Source organism: Pecten maximus, chromosome 7 (genome assembly GCF_902652985.1).
Source record: "Pecten maximus chromosome 7, xPecMax1.1, whole genome shotgun sequence".
Classification (NCBI taxonomy): domain Eukaryota; kingdom Metazoa; phylum Mollusca; class Bivalvia; order Pectinida; family Pectinidae; genus Pecten; species Pecten maximus.
The window spans coordinates 544847-564181 of record NC_047021.1 but is presented as its reverse complement, the minus strand read 5'-3'; the positions used below and the strand labels follow the sequence as shown (position 1 = coordinate 564181).

The 19335-nt window shown below is 38.4% G+C and overlaps 1 protein-coding gene across 2 annotated transcripts in view; it reads right to left on the bottom strand.

Moving 5' to 3' along the window:
* LOC117331269 (uncharacterized protein C3orf67 homolog) overlaps positions 1 to 19335 on the bottom strand; it is a 32234-nt gene that overhangs the window by 1102 nt on the left and 11797 nt on the right. For both annotated transcript variants that reach the window (XM_033889875.1, XM_033889876.1), the window contains 12 exons: positions 18703 to 18790; positions 17374 to 17489; positions 17144 to 17204; positions 15122 to 15280; positions 14778 to 14921; positions 14205 to 14507; positions 10547 to 10724; positions 8409 to 8529; positions 7526 to 8062; positions 6924 to 7181; positions 3496 to 3572; positions 1866 to 1978 (listed from right to left, as the gene is read on the bottom strand). In XM_033889875.1, coding sequence (XP_033745766.1) covers positions 1866 to 1978; positions 3496 to 3572; positions 6924 to 7181; positions 7526 to 8062; positions 8409 to 8529; positions 10547 to 10724; positions 14205 to 14507; positions 14778 to 14921; positions 15122 to 15280; positions 17144 to 17204; positions 17374 to 17489; positions 18703 to 18790 — 2155 coding nt within the window. The remainder of the gene's footprint in view (positions 1 to 1865; positions 1979 to 3495; positions 3573 to 6923; positions 7182 to 7525; positions 8063 to 8408; positions 8530 to 10546; positions 10725 to 14204; positions 14508 to 14777; positions 14922 to 15121; positions 15281 to 17143; positions 17205 to 17373; positions 17490 to 18702; positions 18791 to 19335) is intronic.

Here is a 19335-nt window from a genome sequence, read left to right as displayed (position 1 = left end):
ATCATATCAATGTATGTTGTCTGACATCATACCAATATATGTTGTCTGACATCATACCAATATATGTTGTTTGACATCACATTAATGGATTACAAACCTGAAGTTTCCTTCCGTGGAGACAGGTCAATAGATGCTATCGCTGTACTCACCAGAAAGTTCCTTCCGTGGAGACAGGTCAATCGAGAGATACTATCGTTGTACTCACCAGAAAGTTCCTTCCGTGGAGACAGGTCAATAGAGAGATGCTATTGTTATACTCACCAGAAAGTTCCTTCCGTGGAGACAGGTCAATAGAGAGATACAATTGTTATACTCACCAGAAAGTTCCTTCCGTGGAGACAGGTCAATAGAGAGATACTATTGTTATACTCACCAGAAAGTTCCTTCCGTGGAGACAGGTCAATAGAGAGATGCTATTGTTGTACTCACCAGAAAGTTCCTTCCGTGGAGACAGGTCAATATAGAGATGCTATTGTTGTACTCACCAGAAAGTTCCTTCTGTGGAGACAGGTCAATATAGAGATACTATCGTTGTACTCACCTGAAAGTTCCTTCCGTGGAGACAGGTCAATAGAGAGATACTATCGTTGTACTCACCTGAACTTTCCTTCCATGGAGACAGGTCAATAGAGATGCTATCGTTGTACTCACCAGAAAGTTCCTTCCGTGGAGACAGGTCAATAGAGAGATACTATTGTTATACTCACCAGAAAGTTCCTTCCGTGGAGACAGGTCAATAGAGAGATACTATTGTTGTACTCACCAGAAAGTTCCTTCCGTGGAGACAGGTCAATAGAGATGCTATTGTTGTACTCACCAGAAAGTTCCTTCCGTGGAGACAGGTCAATAGAAAGATGCTATTTTTATACTCACCTGAACTTTCCTTCCGTGGAGACAGGTCAATAGAGATGCTATTGTCATACTCACCTGGAAGTTCCTTCCGTGGAGACAGGTCAATAGAGATGCTATTGTTGTACTCACCTGAAGTGTCCTTCCGTGGAGACAGGTCAATAGAGAGATACTATTGTTGTACTCACCAGAAAGTTCCTTCCGTGGAGACAGGTCAATAGAGAGATACTATCGTTGTACTCACCAGAAAGTTCCTTCCGTGGAGACAGGTCAATAGAGAGATACTATTTTTATACTCACCAGAAAGTTCCTTCCGTGGAGACAGGTCAATAGAGAGATACAATTGTTATACTCACCAGAAAGTTCCTTCCGTTGAGACAGGTCAATAGAGAGATACTATTGTTATACTCACCTGAAGTTTCCCTCTGTAGAGACAGGTCAATAGAGAGATACTATTGTTATACTCACCAGAAAGTTCCTTCCGTGGAGACAGGTCAATAGAAAGATGCTATTGTTGTACTCACCAGAAAGTTCCTTCCATGGAGACAGGTCAATAGAGAGATACTATTGTTGTACTCACCAGAAAGTTCCTTCCGTGGAGACAGGTCAATAGAGATGCTATCGTTGTACTCACCAGAAAGTTCCTTCCGTGGAGACAGGTCAATAGAGATGCTATCGTTGTACTCACCAGAAAGTTCCTTCCGTGGAGACAGGTCAATAGAGATGTTATTGTTATACTCACCAGAAAGTTCCTTCCGTGGAGACAGGTCAATAGAGATGCTATCGTTGTACTCACCAGAAAGTTCCTTCCGTGGAGACAGGTCAATAGAGATGCTATCGTTGTACTCACCAGAAAGTTCCTTCCGTGGAGACAGGTCAATAGAGATGCTATCGTTGTACTCACCAGAAAGTTCCTTCCGTGGAGACAGGTCAATAGAGAGATGCTATTGTTGTACTCACCAGAAAGTTCCTTCCGTGGAGACAGGTCAATAGAAAGATGCTATTTTTATACTCACCAGAAAGTTCCTTCCGTGGAGATGGGTTATTGCTGCCCACAGACAGGTCCTCGTTCGAGTTCTTCAGCTGGTTTTGGAAGACTGGTAGGGGTGGACTAAACATTCCCCAGTCCCTGTAACCATGTTATAAGGTTTTAGTGACAGCAGTACAATGTATAAACATATCAAGATTTGGTGTAAATCAACATAACAACATTTAAATATGACATGATTACATATTGATACAACGTTACAGATTACTGACTTTAATTATAGTATTACAAATAATATGTAAAACAAGAGGCCCTATGGGCCCTGTATCACCTAGATCATATATCAGTGAATATGGCAAGACACTCTACATCAACATCAGGACCCTGGTGGCCAGAGCAGATCCACTGTTTATACAAAATTGCTTCAGCTTTACCCAAGGATGCTTCAGACCAAATTGGGTAAAATTCCTTGAGTCGCTCATGCCATGACATAAGCTGATTATATTAACATATATATAAATTCAAACAGGAACAAGAAAATAAATAAATTTATGAAGATCTTCCTAAATTCAAACTTCTATGATCTAAAAACGTTCTACTTTCTCTATGACTGGAGCTTTATATAGATAGACAAGACAGCTGTCTGGTATAGACCTACCTGGGGTCGGATGAGGTGAGGGTTGTCTGGTGTAGACCTACCTGGGGTTGGATGAGGTGAGGGTGTCTGGTGTAGACCTACCTGGGGTTAGATGAGGTGAGGGTGTCTGGTGTAGACCTACCTGGGGTCTGATGAGGTGAGGGTGTCTGGTGTAGACCTACCTGGGGTCAGATGAGGTGAGGGTGTCTGGTGTAGACCTACCTGGGGTTGGATGAGGTGAGGGTGTCTGGTGTAGACCTACCTGGGGTTGGATGAGGTGAGGGTGTCTGGTGTAGACCTACCTGGGGTTGGATGAGGTGAGGGTGTCTGGTGTAGACCTACCTGGGGTTGGATGAGGTGAGGGTGTCTGGTGTAGACCTACCTGGGGTCAGATGAGGTGAGGGTGTCTGGTGTTGACCTACCTGGGGTTGGATGAGGTGAGGGTGTCTGGTGTAGACCTACCTGGGGTCAGATGAGGTGAGGGTGTCTGGTGGTGACCTACCTGGGGTCAGATGAGGGGAGGGTGTCTGGTGGTGACCTACCTGGGGTTGGATGAGGTGAGGGTGTCTGGTGGTGACCTACCTGGGGTTGGATGAGGGGAGGGTGTCTGGTGTAGACCTACCTGGGGTTGGATGAGGTGAGGGTGTCTGTCTAGACTTACCTTGGGTTGGATGAGGTGAGGGAGTCTGGTGTAGACCTACCTGGGGTTATATGAGGTGAGGGTGTCTAGTGTTGACCTACCTGGGGTCAGATGAGGTGAGGGAGTCTGGTGTAGACCTACCTGGGGTTATATGAGGTGAGGGTGTCTAGTGTTGACCTACCTGGGGTCAGATGAGGTGAGGGTGTCTGGTGTAGACCTACCTGGGGTTGGATGAGGTGAGGGTGTCTGGTGTTGACCTACCTGGGGTTGGATGAGGGGAGGGTGTCTGGTGTAGACCTACCTGGGGTTGGATGAGGTGAGGGTGTCTGGTGGTGACCTACCTGGGGTCAGATGAGGGGAGGGTGTCTGGTGTTGACCTACCTGGGGTTGGATGAGGTGAGGGTGTCTGTACTTAGTCGAGATTTCATTTCATCCTGGTAGTTGTGAGGGGCATTAGGCTGGAAAACAAGACAATTTTATCAACAAATACTTCACAGATAAGAGGCCCATGGGCCTTAGCTTTCATCTGAGCATAGAAAGTTTTCAGCTAATTTGACCAAGCTGAAAGTTAGAATGAATTCCAATATAAATCAAACAAATTATAGTAAAAAATGTGATATAAACTAAAGTAAAGTGTACCTCCTCCCCAGGGGCAAACGTGAGACCCCAGGGTCAAGAAATTCATAATTTCAGGAAAGCATCTTAAGACCCTTCCGTCTACGAAGAGTTTTTTATTCTGAAGAGTTTTTTATTCTATTATATTTGAGGTTTGAGAAGATGTCTTTTGAAATTTCAGTTAAATCTGACCATTTTGGGCCCCGCCCATCAACCCATGGGGGTCAGTCAGGGTCAACATGTGCATACCATCAAACTGTCATCCAATGCTGATAATGTTAACCAAGTTAGAATGAATTCAAACAGAAATCAAACAAATGATGGTCAAAAATGTGTTTTCCTTATATAAACTATAATTATAGTCAAGTTTAGCCAAGCAAACATGAGACCCCAAGGTGATGAAATTCACACATTTGGTAAAGCACCTTTAGTTAAGACCCTTCTATCTATGAAGAATATTTGATTCTACTTAATTTGGGTCTTGAGAAGAATATTTTTAAAATTTCACTCATTTTGTCCTCTTTTGGCCCCATCCCTCAGTCCCATAGGGAGTTTGGTTAACCTTTTGCCATTGAAAGTATTTGCAAAATTTCATTGAAATTGGTTCATGGGTTTCTGAGAAGAGGTCAAATATGTAAATTGTTTATGGACGGATAACACACGACAAACGATGCAGAGCACAGGACGATGCACAAAAGGTGATTAGAATAGGTCACTCTCTGGTGACTTTAAAATAAAATAAAATGCAAAGTTAGCACTAGAACATACTTATAAGGTGAGTGGTATCTATTAAGAAATGTTTGGAGGGAATATTGAATTAAATGAAAACTAGAGATTGCTTCTATGAATAAAAACATTTCACCTATAAATATAAATCTCCCCTTTTCCCTTACTAGGCTTTGATTTTGTTCTGCACTCAATTGACTTAGGCCTTTGACCTTAAGGACAACGTCACATTGCACTGTTATGGCCTTGACTTACGGGAACCTGACACGTACTGATGTAACACAATGTACAGAGAGTAGGAAGGTCGTTAACTTACGGGAGTCTGACATGTACTGATGTAACACAATGTACAGAGTAGACAGAGAGTAGGACGGTCGTTAACTTACGGGAGTCTGACACGTACTGATGTAACACAATGTACAGAGTAGATAGAGAGTAGGATGGTCGTTAACTTACGGGAGTCTGACACGTACTGATGTAACACAATGTACAGAGTAGATAGAGAGTAGGACGGTCGTTAACTTACGGGAGTCTGACACGTACTGATGTAACACAATGTACAGAGTAGATAGAGAGTAGGACGGTCGTTAACTTACGGGAATCTGACACGTACTGATGTAACACAATGTACAGAGTAGATAGAGAGTAGGACGGTCGTTAACTTACGGGAGTCTGACACGTACTGATGTAACACAATGTACAGAGTAGATAGAGAGTAGGATGGTCGTTAACTTACGGGAATCTGACACGTACTGATGTAACACAATGTACAGAGTAGATAGAGAGTAGGACGGCCGTTAACTTACGGGAGTCTGACACGTACTGATGTAACACTATGTACAGAGTAGATAGAGAGTAGGACGGCCGTTAACTTACGGGAGTCTGAAACGTACTGATGTAACACTATGTACAGAGTAGATAGAGAGTAGGACGGTCGTTAACTTACGGGAGTCTGACAGGTACTGATGTAACACAATGTACAGAGTAGACAGAGAGTAGGACGGTCGTTAACTTACGGGAGTCTGACACGTACTGATGTAACACAATGTACAGAGTAGACAGAGAGTAGGACGGTCGTTAACTTACGGGAGTCTGACAGGTACTGATGTAACACAATGTACAGAGTAGACAGAGAGTAGGACGGTCGTTAACTTACGGGAGTCTGACACATACTGATGTAACACAATGTACAGAGTAGACAGAGAGTAGGACGGTCGTTAACTTACGGGAGTCTGACACGTACTGATGTAACACAATGTACAGAGTAGACAGAGAGTAGGACGGTCGTTAACTTACGGGAACCTGACACGTACTGATGTAACACAATGTACAGAGTAGATAGAGAGTAGGACGGTCGTTAACTTACGGGAGTCTGACAGGTACTGATGTAACACAATGTACAGAGTAGACAGAGAGTAGGACGGCCGTTAACTTACGGGAGTCTGACACATACTGATGTAACACAATGTACAGAGTAGACAGAGAGTAGGACGGTCGTTAACTTACGGGAGTCCGACACGTACTGATGTAACACAATGTACAGAGAGTAGGACGGTCGTTAACTTACGGGAGTCTGACACGTACTGATGTAACACAATGTACAGAGTAGACAGAGAGTAGGACGGCCGTTAACTTACAGGAACCTGACACGTACTGATGTAACACAATGTACAGAGTAGATAGAGAGTAGGACGGTCGTTAACTTACGGGAACCTGACACGTACTGATGTAACACAATGTACAGAGTAGACAGAGAGTAGGACGGTCGTTAACTTACGGGAGTCTGACACGTACTGATGTAACACAATGTACAGAGTAGACAGAGAGTAGGACGGTCGTTAACTTACGGGAGTCTGACACGTACTGATGTAACACAATGTACAGAGTAGACAGAGAGTAGGACGGCCGTTAACTTACGGGAGTCTGACACGTACTGATGTAACACAATGTACAGAGTAGACAGAGAGTAGGACGGCCGTTAACTTACGGGAGTCTGACACGTACTGATGTAACACAATGTACAGAGTAGATAGAGAGTAGGACGGTCGTTAACTTACGGGAGTCTGACACGTACTGATGTAACACAATGTACAGAGTAGACAGAGAGTAGGACGGCCGTTAACTTACGGGAGTCTGACACGTACTGATGTAACACAATGTACAGAGTAGACAGAGAGTAGGACGGTCGTTAACTTACGGGAGTCTGACACGTACTGATGTAACACAATGTACAGAGTAGATAGAGAGTAGGACGGTCGTTAACTTACGGGAACCTGACACGTACTGATGTAACACAATGTACAGAGCGTAGGACGGTCGTTAACTTACGGGAGTCTGACATGTACTGATGTAACACAATGTACAGAGTAGACAGAGAGTAGGACGGTCGTTAACTTACGGGAACCTGACACGTACTGATGTAACACAATGTACAGAGTAGACAGAGAGTAGGACGGCCGTTAACTTACAGGAGCCTGCCATGTACTGAGACTGGTGTCATCGTCACTGGTCAGTGTAGGAGAGAAGTCATATAAGTTGCGAGGATTGTGTTCCTGTGTGGAGTGAGGACTCTTATTTGCAGGCATGCTGGGAGCTGTCTGTTTCCTTGGCGATTCGACTACATCCTCCAATTCCTCATCATTATGACGTTTCATGCTGGATAACATTTTGGCTTCAAATGATTCTGTAATGTCTGCCATTTGGTATTTTGAAAAGTCATATGGCTTCTATAAAATGAAAAATAAATCACCAAGTATTAAAAAAAACAACATTCTTACCTGGTAATTTAAAACACTTTAAACATCTTGATTTCTAACCTTCTCTTAATTTACAGATATGTAATTATCACTGTCATCAAAATAATTATTGAATCAGGAAAAAATTAATATTTGTAAAATTTATCAACTATATATTGCGATAAAAATAAATAACACAAAAATGACAATTAAGTTATAATGGAATAGATTTGATCATGGGGTGAGATAATGTTGGAAGGTTTGTTTCATAAAGGTTTGTCTTAAGAATGTGTAAACAAACATGATAATATTTGGCTGGATCCATTGTTGCCTACCTCAGATGATTTCAGTCGGGCATCATTCATTGGAATCTCTCGTAAAGATTTTCGACTCATGCGGGAAATAGAATTGTTAGATAAATGTCCATTGCTCATTCCGGGAACTTGTAATACTGATGTGTTAGAGCGGAGTTCTGGACTTTCGTTGGCAATCTGAGGCTGTACTGAACTTAACACTGTCCTCGGAATCTTTTTTTCCACCCCAGATTTAGGACTAACTGACATATTGTTTGTACCATTTCTGGTTTTGCCACTGTGATTTCGGCTATTGGTGCCACTTTGTGTGCCACTATGTGGTCGACTATTTGTGCCACTATGAGGTCGACTGTTTGTGCCACTATGAGGTCGGCTGTTTGTGCCACTATGTGGCCGACTGTTTGTGCCACTGTTAGGCCGTGACCCTGCTAACTTTTTCCAGAGATGTACATCATCTTCATCACTACTCGAGTTTTTGCTAAAGAAATCCTCCTCAGGACGCGCTCCTCTGGCTAAGTCCTTGGAAACCTTCTTTGAATTTTGTGGAAGTGCTCTAGACTGAAAAATTGTCAAAGGGTAACCACCACTGCTTTTTGTTTCTATCACAATAACAGGTACATTATAACACTTCAGAAAAAGTAACAGAAAATACTATATTTACAAAATAGGACTAAGTTATCAAATACGGGCAAGAATGAGGTTTGATGTAGTATTTTACCATCTACTAAAACAATCAGATAGTGGTCATCCTGATGACCAATTACTAAAACAATTAGATAGTGGTCATCCTGATATACATTGGTATAACAATCAATTTGTCATTCGTTAATTATATTCCTGTATCACCTCCTATACAATTCGTTAATTATATTCCTGTATCCTATACAATTCCTTTAATTTTTACCTGTGATGAGAAGTCAGCATCTAAGATACTGTCTGTCTGGCTCGGGGACAAATGGCGTCGTGGTGCTGACTTTGGTGGAACAGCAAACATGAATATGTTGTCTTTTTTGTCACTGTCTTCCCTATAAATACAGCAATACTCGATTACAACACATGACTTGATACAAAAAATCTTTAAACTTCAGAGAAAAAAAAATATGCATAATTTCTTAATCAGTAAAGACTATACTAAGAAACTTTTATACTTAAGCTCATGTTTTGTGATCGGAGTCAAATGTAGCAGTGACATACACAATCCTACATGATCCTGTAATAACACATTAATCTTGTCAATCCTACATGATCCTGTAATAACACATTAATCTTGTTAATCCTACATGATCCTGTAATAACACAATAATCTTTTCAATCCTACATGATCCTGTAATAACACATTAATCTTGTCAATCCTACATGATCCTGTAATAACACATTAATCTTGTTAATCCTACATGATCCTGTAATAACACAATAATCTTGTCAATCCTACATGATCCTGTAATAACACATTAATCTTGTCAATCCTACATGATCCTGTAATAACACATTAATCTTGTCAATCCTACATGATCCTGTAATAACACATTAATCTTGTCAATCCTACATGATCCTGTAATAACACATTAATCTTGTCAATCCTACATGATCCTGTAATAACACATTAATCTTGTCAAACCTACATGATCCTGTAATAACACATTAATCTTGTCAATCCTACATGATCCTGTAATAACACGTTAATCTTGTCAATCCTACATTATCCTGTAATAACACATTAATCTTGTCAATCCTACATGATCCTGTAATAACACATTAATCTTGTCAATCCTATATGATCCTGTAATAACACATTAATCTTGTCAAACCTACATGATCCTGTAATAACACATTAATCTTGTCAATCCTACATGATCCTGTAATAACACATTAATCTTGTCAATCCTGCATGATCCTGTAATAACACGTTAATCTTGTCAATCCTACATTATCCTGTAATAACACAATAATCTTGTCAATCCTACATGATCCTGTAATAACACATTAATCTTGTCAATCCTACAGGATCCTGTAATAACACAATAATCTTGTCAATCTATAGCTACATGATCCTGTAATAACACATTAATCTTGTCAATCCTACATTATCCTGTAATAACACATTAATCTTGTCAATCCTACATGATCCTGTAATACCACGTTAATCTTGTCAATCCTACATGATCCTGTAATAACACATTAATCTTGTCAATCCTACATGATCCTGTAATAACACATTAATCTTGTCAATCCTACAGGATCCTGTAATAACACAATAATCTTGTCAATCTATAGCTACATGATCCTGTAATAACACATTAATCTTGTCAATCCTACATTATCCTGTAATAACACATTAATCTTGTCAATCCTACATGATCCTGTAATACCACGTTAATCTTGTCAATCCTACATGATCCTGTAATAACACATTAATCTTGTCAATCCTACATTATCCTGTAATAACACATTAATCTTGTCAATCCTACATGATCCTGTAATAACATGTTAATCTTGTCAATCCTACATTATCCTGTAATAACACATTAATCTTGTCAATCCTACATGATCCTGTAATACCACGTTAATCTTGTCAATCCTACATGATCCTGTAATAACACATTAATCTTGTCAATCCTACATGATCCTGTAATAACACGTTAATCTTGTCAATCCTACATGATCCTGTAATAACACGTTAATCTTGTCAATCCTACATGATCCTGTAATAACACATTAATCTTGTTAATCCTACATGATCCTGTAATAACACATTAATCTTGTTAATCCTACATGATCCTGTAATAACACATTAATCTTGTTAATCCTACATGATCCTGTAATAACACGTTAATCTTGTCAATCCTACATGATCCTGTAATAACACGTTAATCTTGTCAATCCTACATGATCCTGTAATACCACGTTAATCTTGTCAATCCTACATGATCCTGTAATAACACATTAATCTTGTCAATCCTACATGATCCTGTAATAACACATTAATCTTGTCAATCCTACATGATCCTGTAATAACACATTAATCTTGTCAATCCTACATACTCATCACTCTCTTCGTACTCCTCCCGGCCCAGATCCTCAGCCGAACTCTCCTCTTCATCTGTCAGATGATCCCAGTCCTGGCCCAGACCTGCCTTCTGTTTCAACAGTTCTATCACACTGCTCATAGACTCATCCATCACCTCGGCACCCTCTTCCTCATAGTCTTCACAGTGGTACTCTATATGGTTTAAAAGATGTAAAGTAAAATGTTTTGGGATGTAAAACAAACGCAAAATGATCCTTAGGCATTCGTTGGAACTATTGTATTCTCTTTTTTAATTAACAAATAACTATCTTGAGTTTTTGATGAGAACAGAAGATGGGATGATCAGCCTTTATCAACTTAATCACCCCACAACTGTATATTTGACCAGAGAGACAATAGACGATAAAACGTAAATATACTTTTAAGTTAGTAGAAACTTGATCATAACTTTAATATCCTCATTTTAGACTCCATGTCTCCAAATTTGACCTTTAAACCTCAACCCAATATATCACCTGCTGGTTTAAGTTCCTCCACCTCTACCACAACCCAATATATCAATGGCTGGTTTAAGTTCCTCCACCTCTACCACAACCCAATATATCAATGGCTGGTTTAAGTTCCTCCACCTCTACCTCAACCCAATATATCAATGGCTGGTTTAAGTTCCTCCACCTCTACCTCAACCCAATATATCAACTGCTGGTTTAAGTTCCTCCACCTCTACCACAACCCAATATATCAATGGCTGGTTTAAGTTCCTCCACCTCTACCTCAACCCAATATATCAACTGCTGGTTTAAGTTCCTCCACCTCTACCTCAACCCAATATATCAACTTCTGGTTTAAGTTCCTCCACCTCTACCACAACCCAATATATCAACTGCTGGTTTAAGTTCCTCCACCTTTACCACAACCCAATATATCAATGGCTGGTTTAAGTTCCTCCACCTCTACCTAACCCAATATATCAATGGCTGGTTTAAGATCCTCCACCTCTACCACAACCCAATATATCAATGGCTGGTTTAAGTTCCTCCACCTCTACCACAACCCAATATATCAATGGCTGGTTTAAGTTCCTCCACCTCTACCTCAACCCAATATATCAATGGCTGGTTTAAGTTCCTCCACCTCTACCTCAACCCAATATATCAACTGCTGGTTTAAGTTCCTCCACCTCTACCTCAACCCAATATATCAACTGCTGGTTTAAGTTCCTCCACCTCTACCTCAACCCAATATATCAATGGCTGGTTTAAGTTCCTCTACCTCTACCTCAACCCAATATATCAATGGCTGGTTTAAGTTCCTCCACCTCTACCTCAACCCAATATATCAACTGCTGGTTTACGTTCCTCCACCTCTACCTCAACCCAATATATCAACTGCTGGTTTAAGTTCCTCCACCTCTACCTCAACCCAATATATCAACTGCTGGTTTAAGTTCCTCCACCTCTACCACAACCCAATATATCAATGGCTGGTTTAAGTTCCTCCACCTCTACCTCAACCCAATATATCAATGGCTGGTTTAAGTTCCTCCACCTCTACCTAACCCAATATATCAATGGCTGGTTTAAGTTCCTCCACCTCTACCTCAACCCAATATATCAACTGCTGGTTTAAGTTCCTCCACCTCTACCTCAACCCAATATATCAACTGCTGGTTTAAGTTCCTCCACCTCTACCTCAACCCAATATATCAACTGCTGGTTTAAGTTCCTCCACCTCTACCACAACCCAATATATCAATGGCTGGTTTAAGTTCCTCCACCTCTACCTCAACCCAATATATCAATGGCTGGTTTAAGTTCCTCCACCTCTACCTAACCCAATATATCAATGGCTGGTTTAAGTTCCTCCACCTCTACCACAACCCAATATATCAATGGCTGGTTTAAGTTCCTCCACCTTTACCTCAACCCAATATATCAATGGCTGGTTTAAGTTCCTCTACCTCTACCTCAACCCAATATATCAATGGCTGGTTTAAGTTCCTCCACCTCTACCACAACCCAATATATCACCTGCTGGTTTAAGTTCCTCTACCTCTACCTCAACCCAATATATCAATGGCTGGTTTAAGTTCCTCCACCTCTACCACAACCCAATATATCAACTGCTGGTTTAAGTTCCTCTACCTCTACCACAACCCAATATATCAATGGCTGGTTTAAGTTCCTCCACCTCTACCACAACCCAATATATCAACTGCTGGTTTAAGTTCATCCACCTCTATATAATTCTCCATGTCCCAGATGTCTACTAGCCTAACTCTATGACCCTATGACCCTATGACCCTATATTTTCTTTAATATGAGAAGAGGATTTTTAACTTTATTTCATTCTTTGCTCCCTCAAAACTTTTTTCCTGGTTTGCCTAAGTTATTTTCATTCAAAATATTTTATTCAATCAAGCATTTGAATTAATTTACATACAATATTTCATAATAGAGATAGATTTTAGATATAAAGTGGATTGGACAACAGGCTAAGCCTGTACAGGTCCTTTCCGTACTTCCGTTATACATATTATAAGTAATTTTAATGGTATACAATGTAGTTGTATTTCTAATTATTTAACGATATAGTAAAATGGAATGCTTATTATCAATTAATGGAGGAAAAGAAAGATCATAGTTGAGAGGAAAGTTTTGCTTATAATAGAGAAGATAATTAAGCTTATGAGCTTTTCATTAATACCAATTTTGTAAAAAAAAAAAAAAAAACTCTGCCAGTACAATTGTATATGTAATATAATTTAAAAATATTTTCTCAGATTTTAATGTGTCCCGCAATATATACACCTACTTTTGGTGTAAGGTTGGCAAAACACAATATTTGGAAGTAAACAGACAATCCTGTGACAAAATTGGGCCCATAATGCATAATGCATTTTCCTGATCCAACCAGTATGAAGTATAGACATGTGTAGTGTCATACTATGTATTTACTATACACACACGTTTTGTGCAATCGAGGAGAAATCCCTCGCAGCACGAGGTTATGATCGAGAGGTTCGACATCTGTTAATATTCTATAGTAGATACATACTAAGTATCATCATGGTGTTTTTTATTTTAACATTTCAAGTTAACTCTATATGAAGCGCCTAATAATTCACATTAAGTGTTGTTTTAAATCAATGACCTACCATGTCTATTAGTTCATACGTTAAGAAAATTAGACTGTTTGTATTTTACTGTGTTCTATTTGTTACATACAGTGTACACAACATACAACATACTAAGACGGAGGGTCCTGTGTATCCATGTACATTTACTTCATACAAAAGATGAAAATCGTGAGTTTATGGACATATGTCTTGTCCTGATGATACAACACTACAATCATGTGGTATTAATAAAAGAAAATGCCATCTTCAATTGTATTGCTGTGCTGACATGTTTTGGACAATTCCTTAGAAAATTTCAGAAGGAAATGCTATTTTACTAGATTTTGCCATTGTTTATGAAACTTATGTAGGTCAGATGCTTTGTGAAGGAATCCAAAATCAAGAAATTGCATTATGTGTTATGGATATCATTTCCTCACATGATTGTCTGTTTACCCATGATCTTAGTCAGTACTCAAAGGTGACTGATATACATAATCCCTGTGTAATGGAAAATAATCATTACACTGTCAAATTATTTACATCATACATACCCTTTGAAGCCTTAGAGCTCAGTTTGCTGTGTGGATCTTGTCCCGAGGCTCCAACCCCTTTAAAACGACTGCCTGTTCTCCCGACTTGTTGGTCAGCCATTCTCGGGACTCCCTGTACTACAGCACAACGTGCTGTCTCCGCAGATCTGTTTCGGTTGGCTGAATCTGCTGTATTCTCACTTTCGTCTGATAAAATGAGCTCTCCATCTGATACTAAGCGTTTGCGATGTGTAGCTGTGAGACTACTGTAACCGGACTCTGAATGCTGTGACTGTTTGTTTGGACCAACACTTGTGCTCTCATCTTTAATAATTATACAGTTAATTATAAGCATTTTGCCCTTGACATCAAACTCGTACCAAATTTTATCAGATAGGAAACTGAAATTATTTTTGATAAATAAACTAACAACCTAAAACTTTCCATGCAAAATTAAAAGATGCAAAACTGATAAAATTTGCTTTCTGTATAAAAATGGTTAGTTTAACTCATTGAAGAAAATTCAATAAAATATTTAAAATTACCTAACTGTTCCTGATTGTTGGAATTCTGAAGCCCAGCAGATTGACTTACCCGTAACAGAACCAGCACTTGACACACGGTCCTTACCGACTCCACTACCACCAGCCTTTACACGTATCTTACGCCGTAGTCTGTCCTTGGATGGCTCACGAGGGGGGTGGGGCTGTACCATAGAGAAATCCTGTTTTGGTTTGTCTGAAAATCAACATTGAACTTATATATTATTCTAACAAATTGTTTTCTATAGAGTTCTGTTACAAGAAAAATGTTGAAATTACTTTAGATCAGCAACACTATGCAACATAAAGTAGATTGATATAAATAACACATGCCATGGGTTATTTTATGTCAATACTTTACAACTCTCCTGTCTAAACGTGAGGATACCAACTTACCGATCCGGGACATCATTTCCAGATCAACCTGGGAGAGGGAGTCAGAGCCCTGTCTCTGGTGGGAAGGCTGGTGGACGGAATCTTCTCGACTGTGATCACTCAGAAGTCCATCCTTACTTGTTATACTGGAAGACAGCTCAAAGTGCTCCTCCGATGTGTCTGTCAAATAGTACATACTCGTCAATATCATCTCCTCCGACATGTCTGTCAAATAGTACATACTCGTCAACATCATCTCCTCCGACATGTCTGTCAAATAGTACATACTCGTCAAAATCGTCTCCATCTGACATGTCTGTCAAATAGTACATACTCGTCAATATCGTCTCCTCTGACATGTCTGTCAAATAGTACATACTCGTCAACATCATCTCCTCCGACATGTCTGTCAAATAGTACATACTCGTCAATATCGTCTCCTCTGACATGTCTGTCAAATAGTACATACTAGTCAATATCATCTCCTCCGACATGTCTGTCAAATAGTACATACTCGTCAATATCATCTCCTCCGACATGTCTGTCAAATAGTACATACTCGTCAATATCATCTCCGACGACACGTCTGTCAAATAGTACATACTCGTCAATATCGTCTCCATCTAAATCTTTTATATGCACATTCTCATAAAAACCTCATATATAATAAATAATTTTGTGAAAATCAATGTCAAACTAGCAATCTTCACCAGTATTGGACTTCCATCAATGCCAGGTGAATTTTGTTTTAATGGTGTAAAATGTGTAGTTTATGTAAGGATTTTGTAAGAGACCAATGTTTGTACGGTATGTACACTGTCACCTTCATCAGACAAACTGTATGATGAAGGTGACAGTGTATTTGTCTGAGGACTTCTACAGGTGCACCTATAAAAACACCAAGGAATACCAATTTTACCAGTGATGGGTGAATATTTGTTATTGGTGAATATTTGTTATTGGGTAAATATTTGTTATTGGTGAATATTTGTTATTGGGTAAATATTTGTTATTGGTGAATATTGGTGAATATTTGTTATTGGTGAATATTGGTGAATATTTGTTATTGGTGAATATTTGTTATTGGGTAAATATTTGTTATTGGGTAAATATTTGTTATTGGTGAATATTTGTTATTGGTGAATATTTGTTATTGGGTAAATATTTGTTATTGGGTAAATATTTGTTATTGGTGAATATTTGTTATTCGTAAATATTTGTTATTGGTGAATATTTGTTATTCGTAAATATTTGTTATTGGGTAAATATTTGTTATTGGTGAATATTTGTTATTGGTGAATATTTGTTATTCGTAAATATTTGTTATTGGGTAAATATTTGTTTTCTGTCAATGGTGAATATGTGTGAATGGTGAATATTTAATTTGTGAATGGTAAATATCTGTGATAAGGTGAATATCTGTGATATGGTGAATATCTGTGATATGGTGAATATCTGTGATACGGTGAATATCTGTGAATGGTGAATATCTGTGATATGGTGAATATCTGTGATACGGTGAATATCTGTGAATGGTGAATATCTGTGATATGGTGAATATCTGTGAATGGTGAATATCTGTGAATGGTAAATATCTGTGAATGGTGAATATCTGTGAATGGTAAATATCTGTGATATGGTGAATATCTGTGATATGGTGAATATCTGTGAATGGTGAATATCTGTGATATGGTGAATATCTGTGAATGGTGAATATCTGTGATATGGTGAATATCTGTGAATGGTGAACATCTGTGTGAATATCTGGCAGAGAAAATTATCTAGTATAAAGTAGATAAAACAATATTAACAAATCCGAAGATGATATTTTTATGTTATACTTTTTCATGCCATGATGTTCCTTGTTTCTGTATAGCATACAGTATATACTAGGGTAAAATGATACTCTATTCATCTGTAGTTACAGTTTTTAATGTGAACATTAGGTTATCATTATATAAAATAACTTAAACTGTCTCCTCAACAATTGAAACAAGCTACAAAACACAGAAATGGTGTATACAGAACACCAACCAAACTAACCTTCTGTCTGAGAATCCATTCGAGAGTATGTATTTCTGCTACTTCTGTTAGTCATATTGCCCTGTGAAAAAGCAAAAAATCTGTTTACAAAAATATTTTTACTATTGGATAGCAAATTCAATCCTGCAGAGTGGATCACTATCACTCATGAACTAAATAACTAAATTTCTTTAAGATTGTCCAAGAAAATTACTGCTGTATCAATAGACGATTGTGAACCTGTGTCTTACCTGTGCGGACTTCCTACTCGTATTCTGACTCGTGGTTTTACCTCCAGGTACCTTGGAACCAAATGCTATATGGTAGGAGTCATTTAAGGAAGTCCGACGTCCACTGGAGTTCAAATCTAAATCAAAGTTTTGTATGTTATTGTACTACGACATGTTATTGTACTACGACATGTTGTTGTACTACGACATGTTATTGTACTACGACATGTTATTGTACTACGACATGTTTAAATCTAAATCAAAGTTTTGTATGTTATTGTACTACGACATGTTATTGTACTACGACATGTTATTGTACTACGACATGTTTAAATCTAAATCAAAGTTTTGTATGTTATTGTACTATGACATGTTATTGTACTACGACATGTTATTGTACTACGACATGTTTTAATCTAAATCAAAGTTTTGTATGTTATTGTACTACGACATGTTCAAATTGTTTACTATTGATCATTTCCTTCCTACTAGATTCCAGCCGTGGATATTTTTACTGCTCAAAATTCTCAGGAATCTTTCCCTTCAACTTTAAGTTAATACAATTTAATAGTGGAAATTACCATACAAAAACAACGTAAAAAATCTTCAGCAGTTTTCAAATCCTTTATAAACAAATATTAATGAAAGGCTCAATTGGGTTTGTCACTCACCTGCTTCTAATGCAACTTTGAAGTTGATCTAGGCCATTTATGCAGATGCTAGGCTGATTTTATTCAAATGTAAGAGTAGGCTAGGTTTATTCATTTAAAACAATTCAGTAATCCTTCATTCCAGCATACTACGGGCCAAATCTCAGGTCTTTGGATCTTTTGAATATTGAGAAGATGCTGTTTAAAGATTTTAACACATTTGACCCTTGTGACTTTGAAAATAGTTCAAGGTCATTCATTTGAACAAACTTCACAGCCCTTCACCCAAGCATATTACAGGCCCAATATCAGGACCCAGGGCTACTTGGGTATTGAGGAGAAATCACTTTTTAAAAGATTTTAGCCTATTTGATTCCTGTGACCTTGAAAAAAGGTCAAAATCATTCATTTTAACAAACTTGATAACCTTTCACTCCAGCATGCTACAGGTCCAATATCAGTCCCCTGTGTCTCTTGGGTATTGAGAAGAAGTTGTTTAAGGGAAAAGTTGACGCTGGACTTACAAAAGGGCCGACAGACGGACGATGGACAACCCACCATGGAATGGAGTTAGAAAACAGATGGGCTACATTCATTTTAAGAAAGCTACTCATCAAAAACAATATACAGTTACATGAAGAGAAGAAATACTTCTACAACAGGAAGATTAAATTTCTGATCTTTAAAACTGTTGCTGTACCTAGTTCCAGAGTGGCTGATGCGCGATTCACATCTCCACTCCCGCCTCTCAGCCTCTCACCGTGTCGGATCTTAGTCAATGTAAGCAGCTGGAATTCATAGTTATATCATTACAGGAATGTAGTTAGAATCTCAAACATTCAGCTGCACACATCAATTTTAACAGATACCCATGAAAAATACAGGTATTTTATCATACATATGACATATACATAGGATCTAAAATGAGTTTTCACTTCAGGAGATTTTATGAAATAAGGCTTTGGTGAGCAAAAAACTAAACTGAGTTTCATCGATCTCAAATGAAATGAAATGAAAATACATTTTAGAGCACATATTTTCACATTACTAAGAAAACTTACTTTTAGACAGATTTAAAAGTTAAAATGTTGAGGAAAAAATCAAATCTTCATTTTAAAACCCTAATATAATGCCAATCAAAAATGCTAGGGTACAATACACAAGTAACATACACACACATAATGTATGCAAAAATGTTAAATGAGAGAATTCACTGGATAACAGGCTGCTAATACAACCTTCAAAATTAATGTAAACCATTTAATTTTTCTATTTATTTGTTAAAAAAAATAGAAAAAAACACTTCATCAAATCTTTAACTTTGTATTCTGAC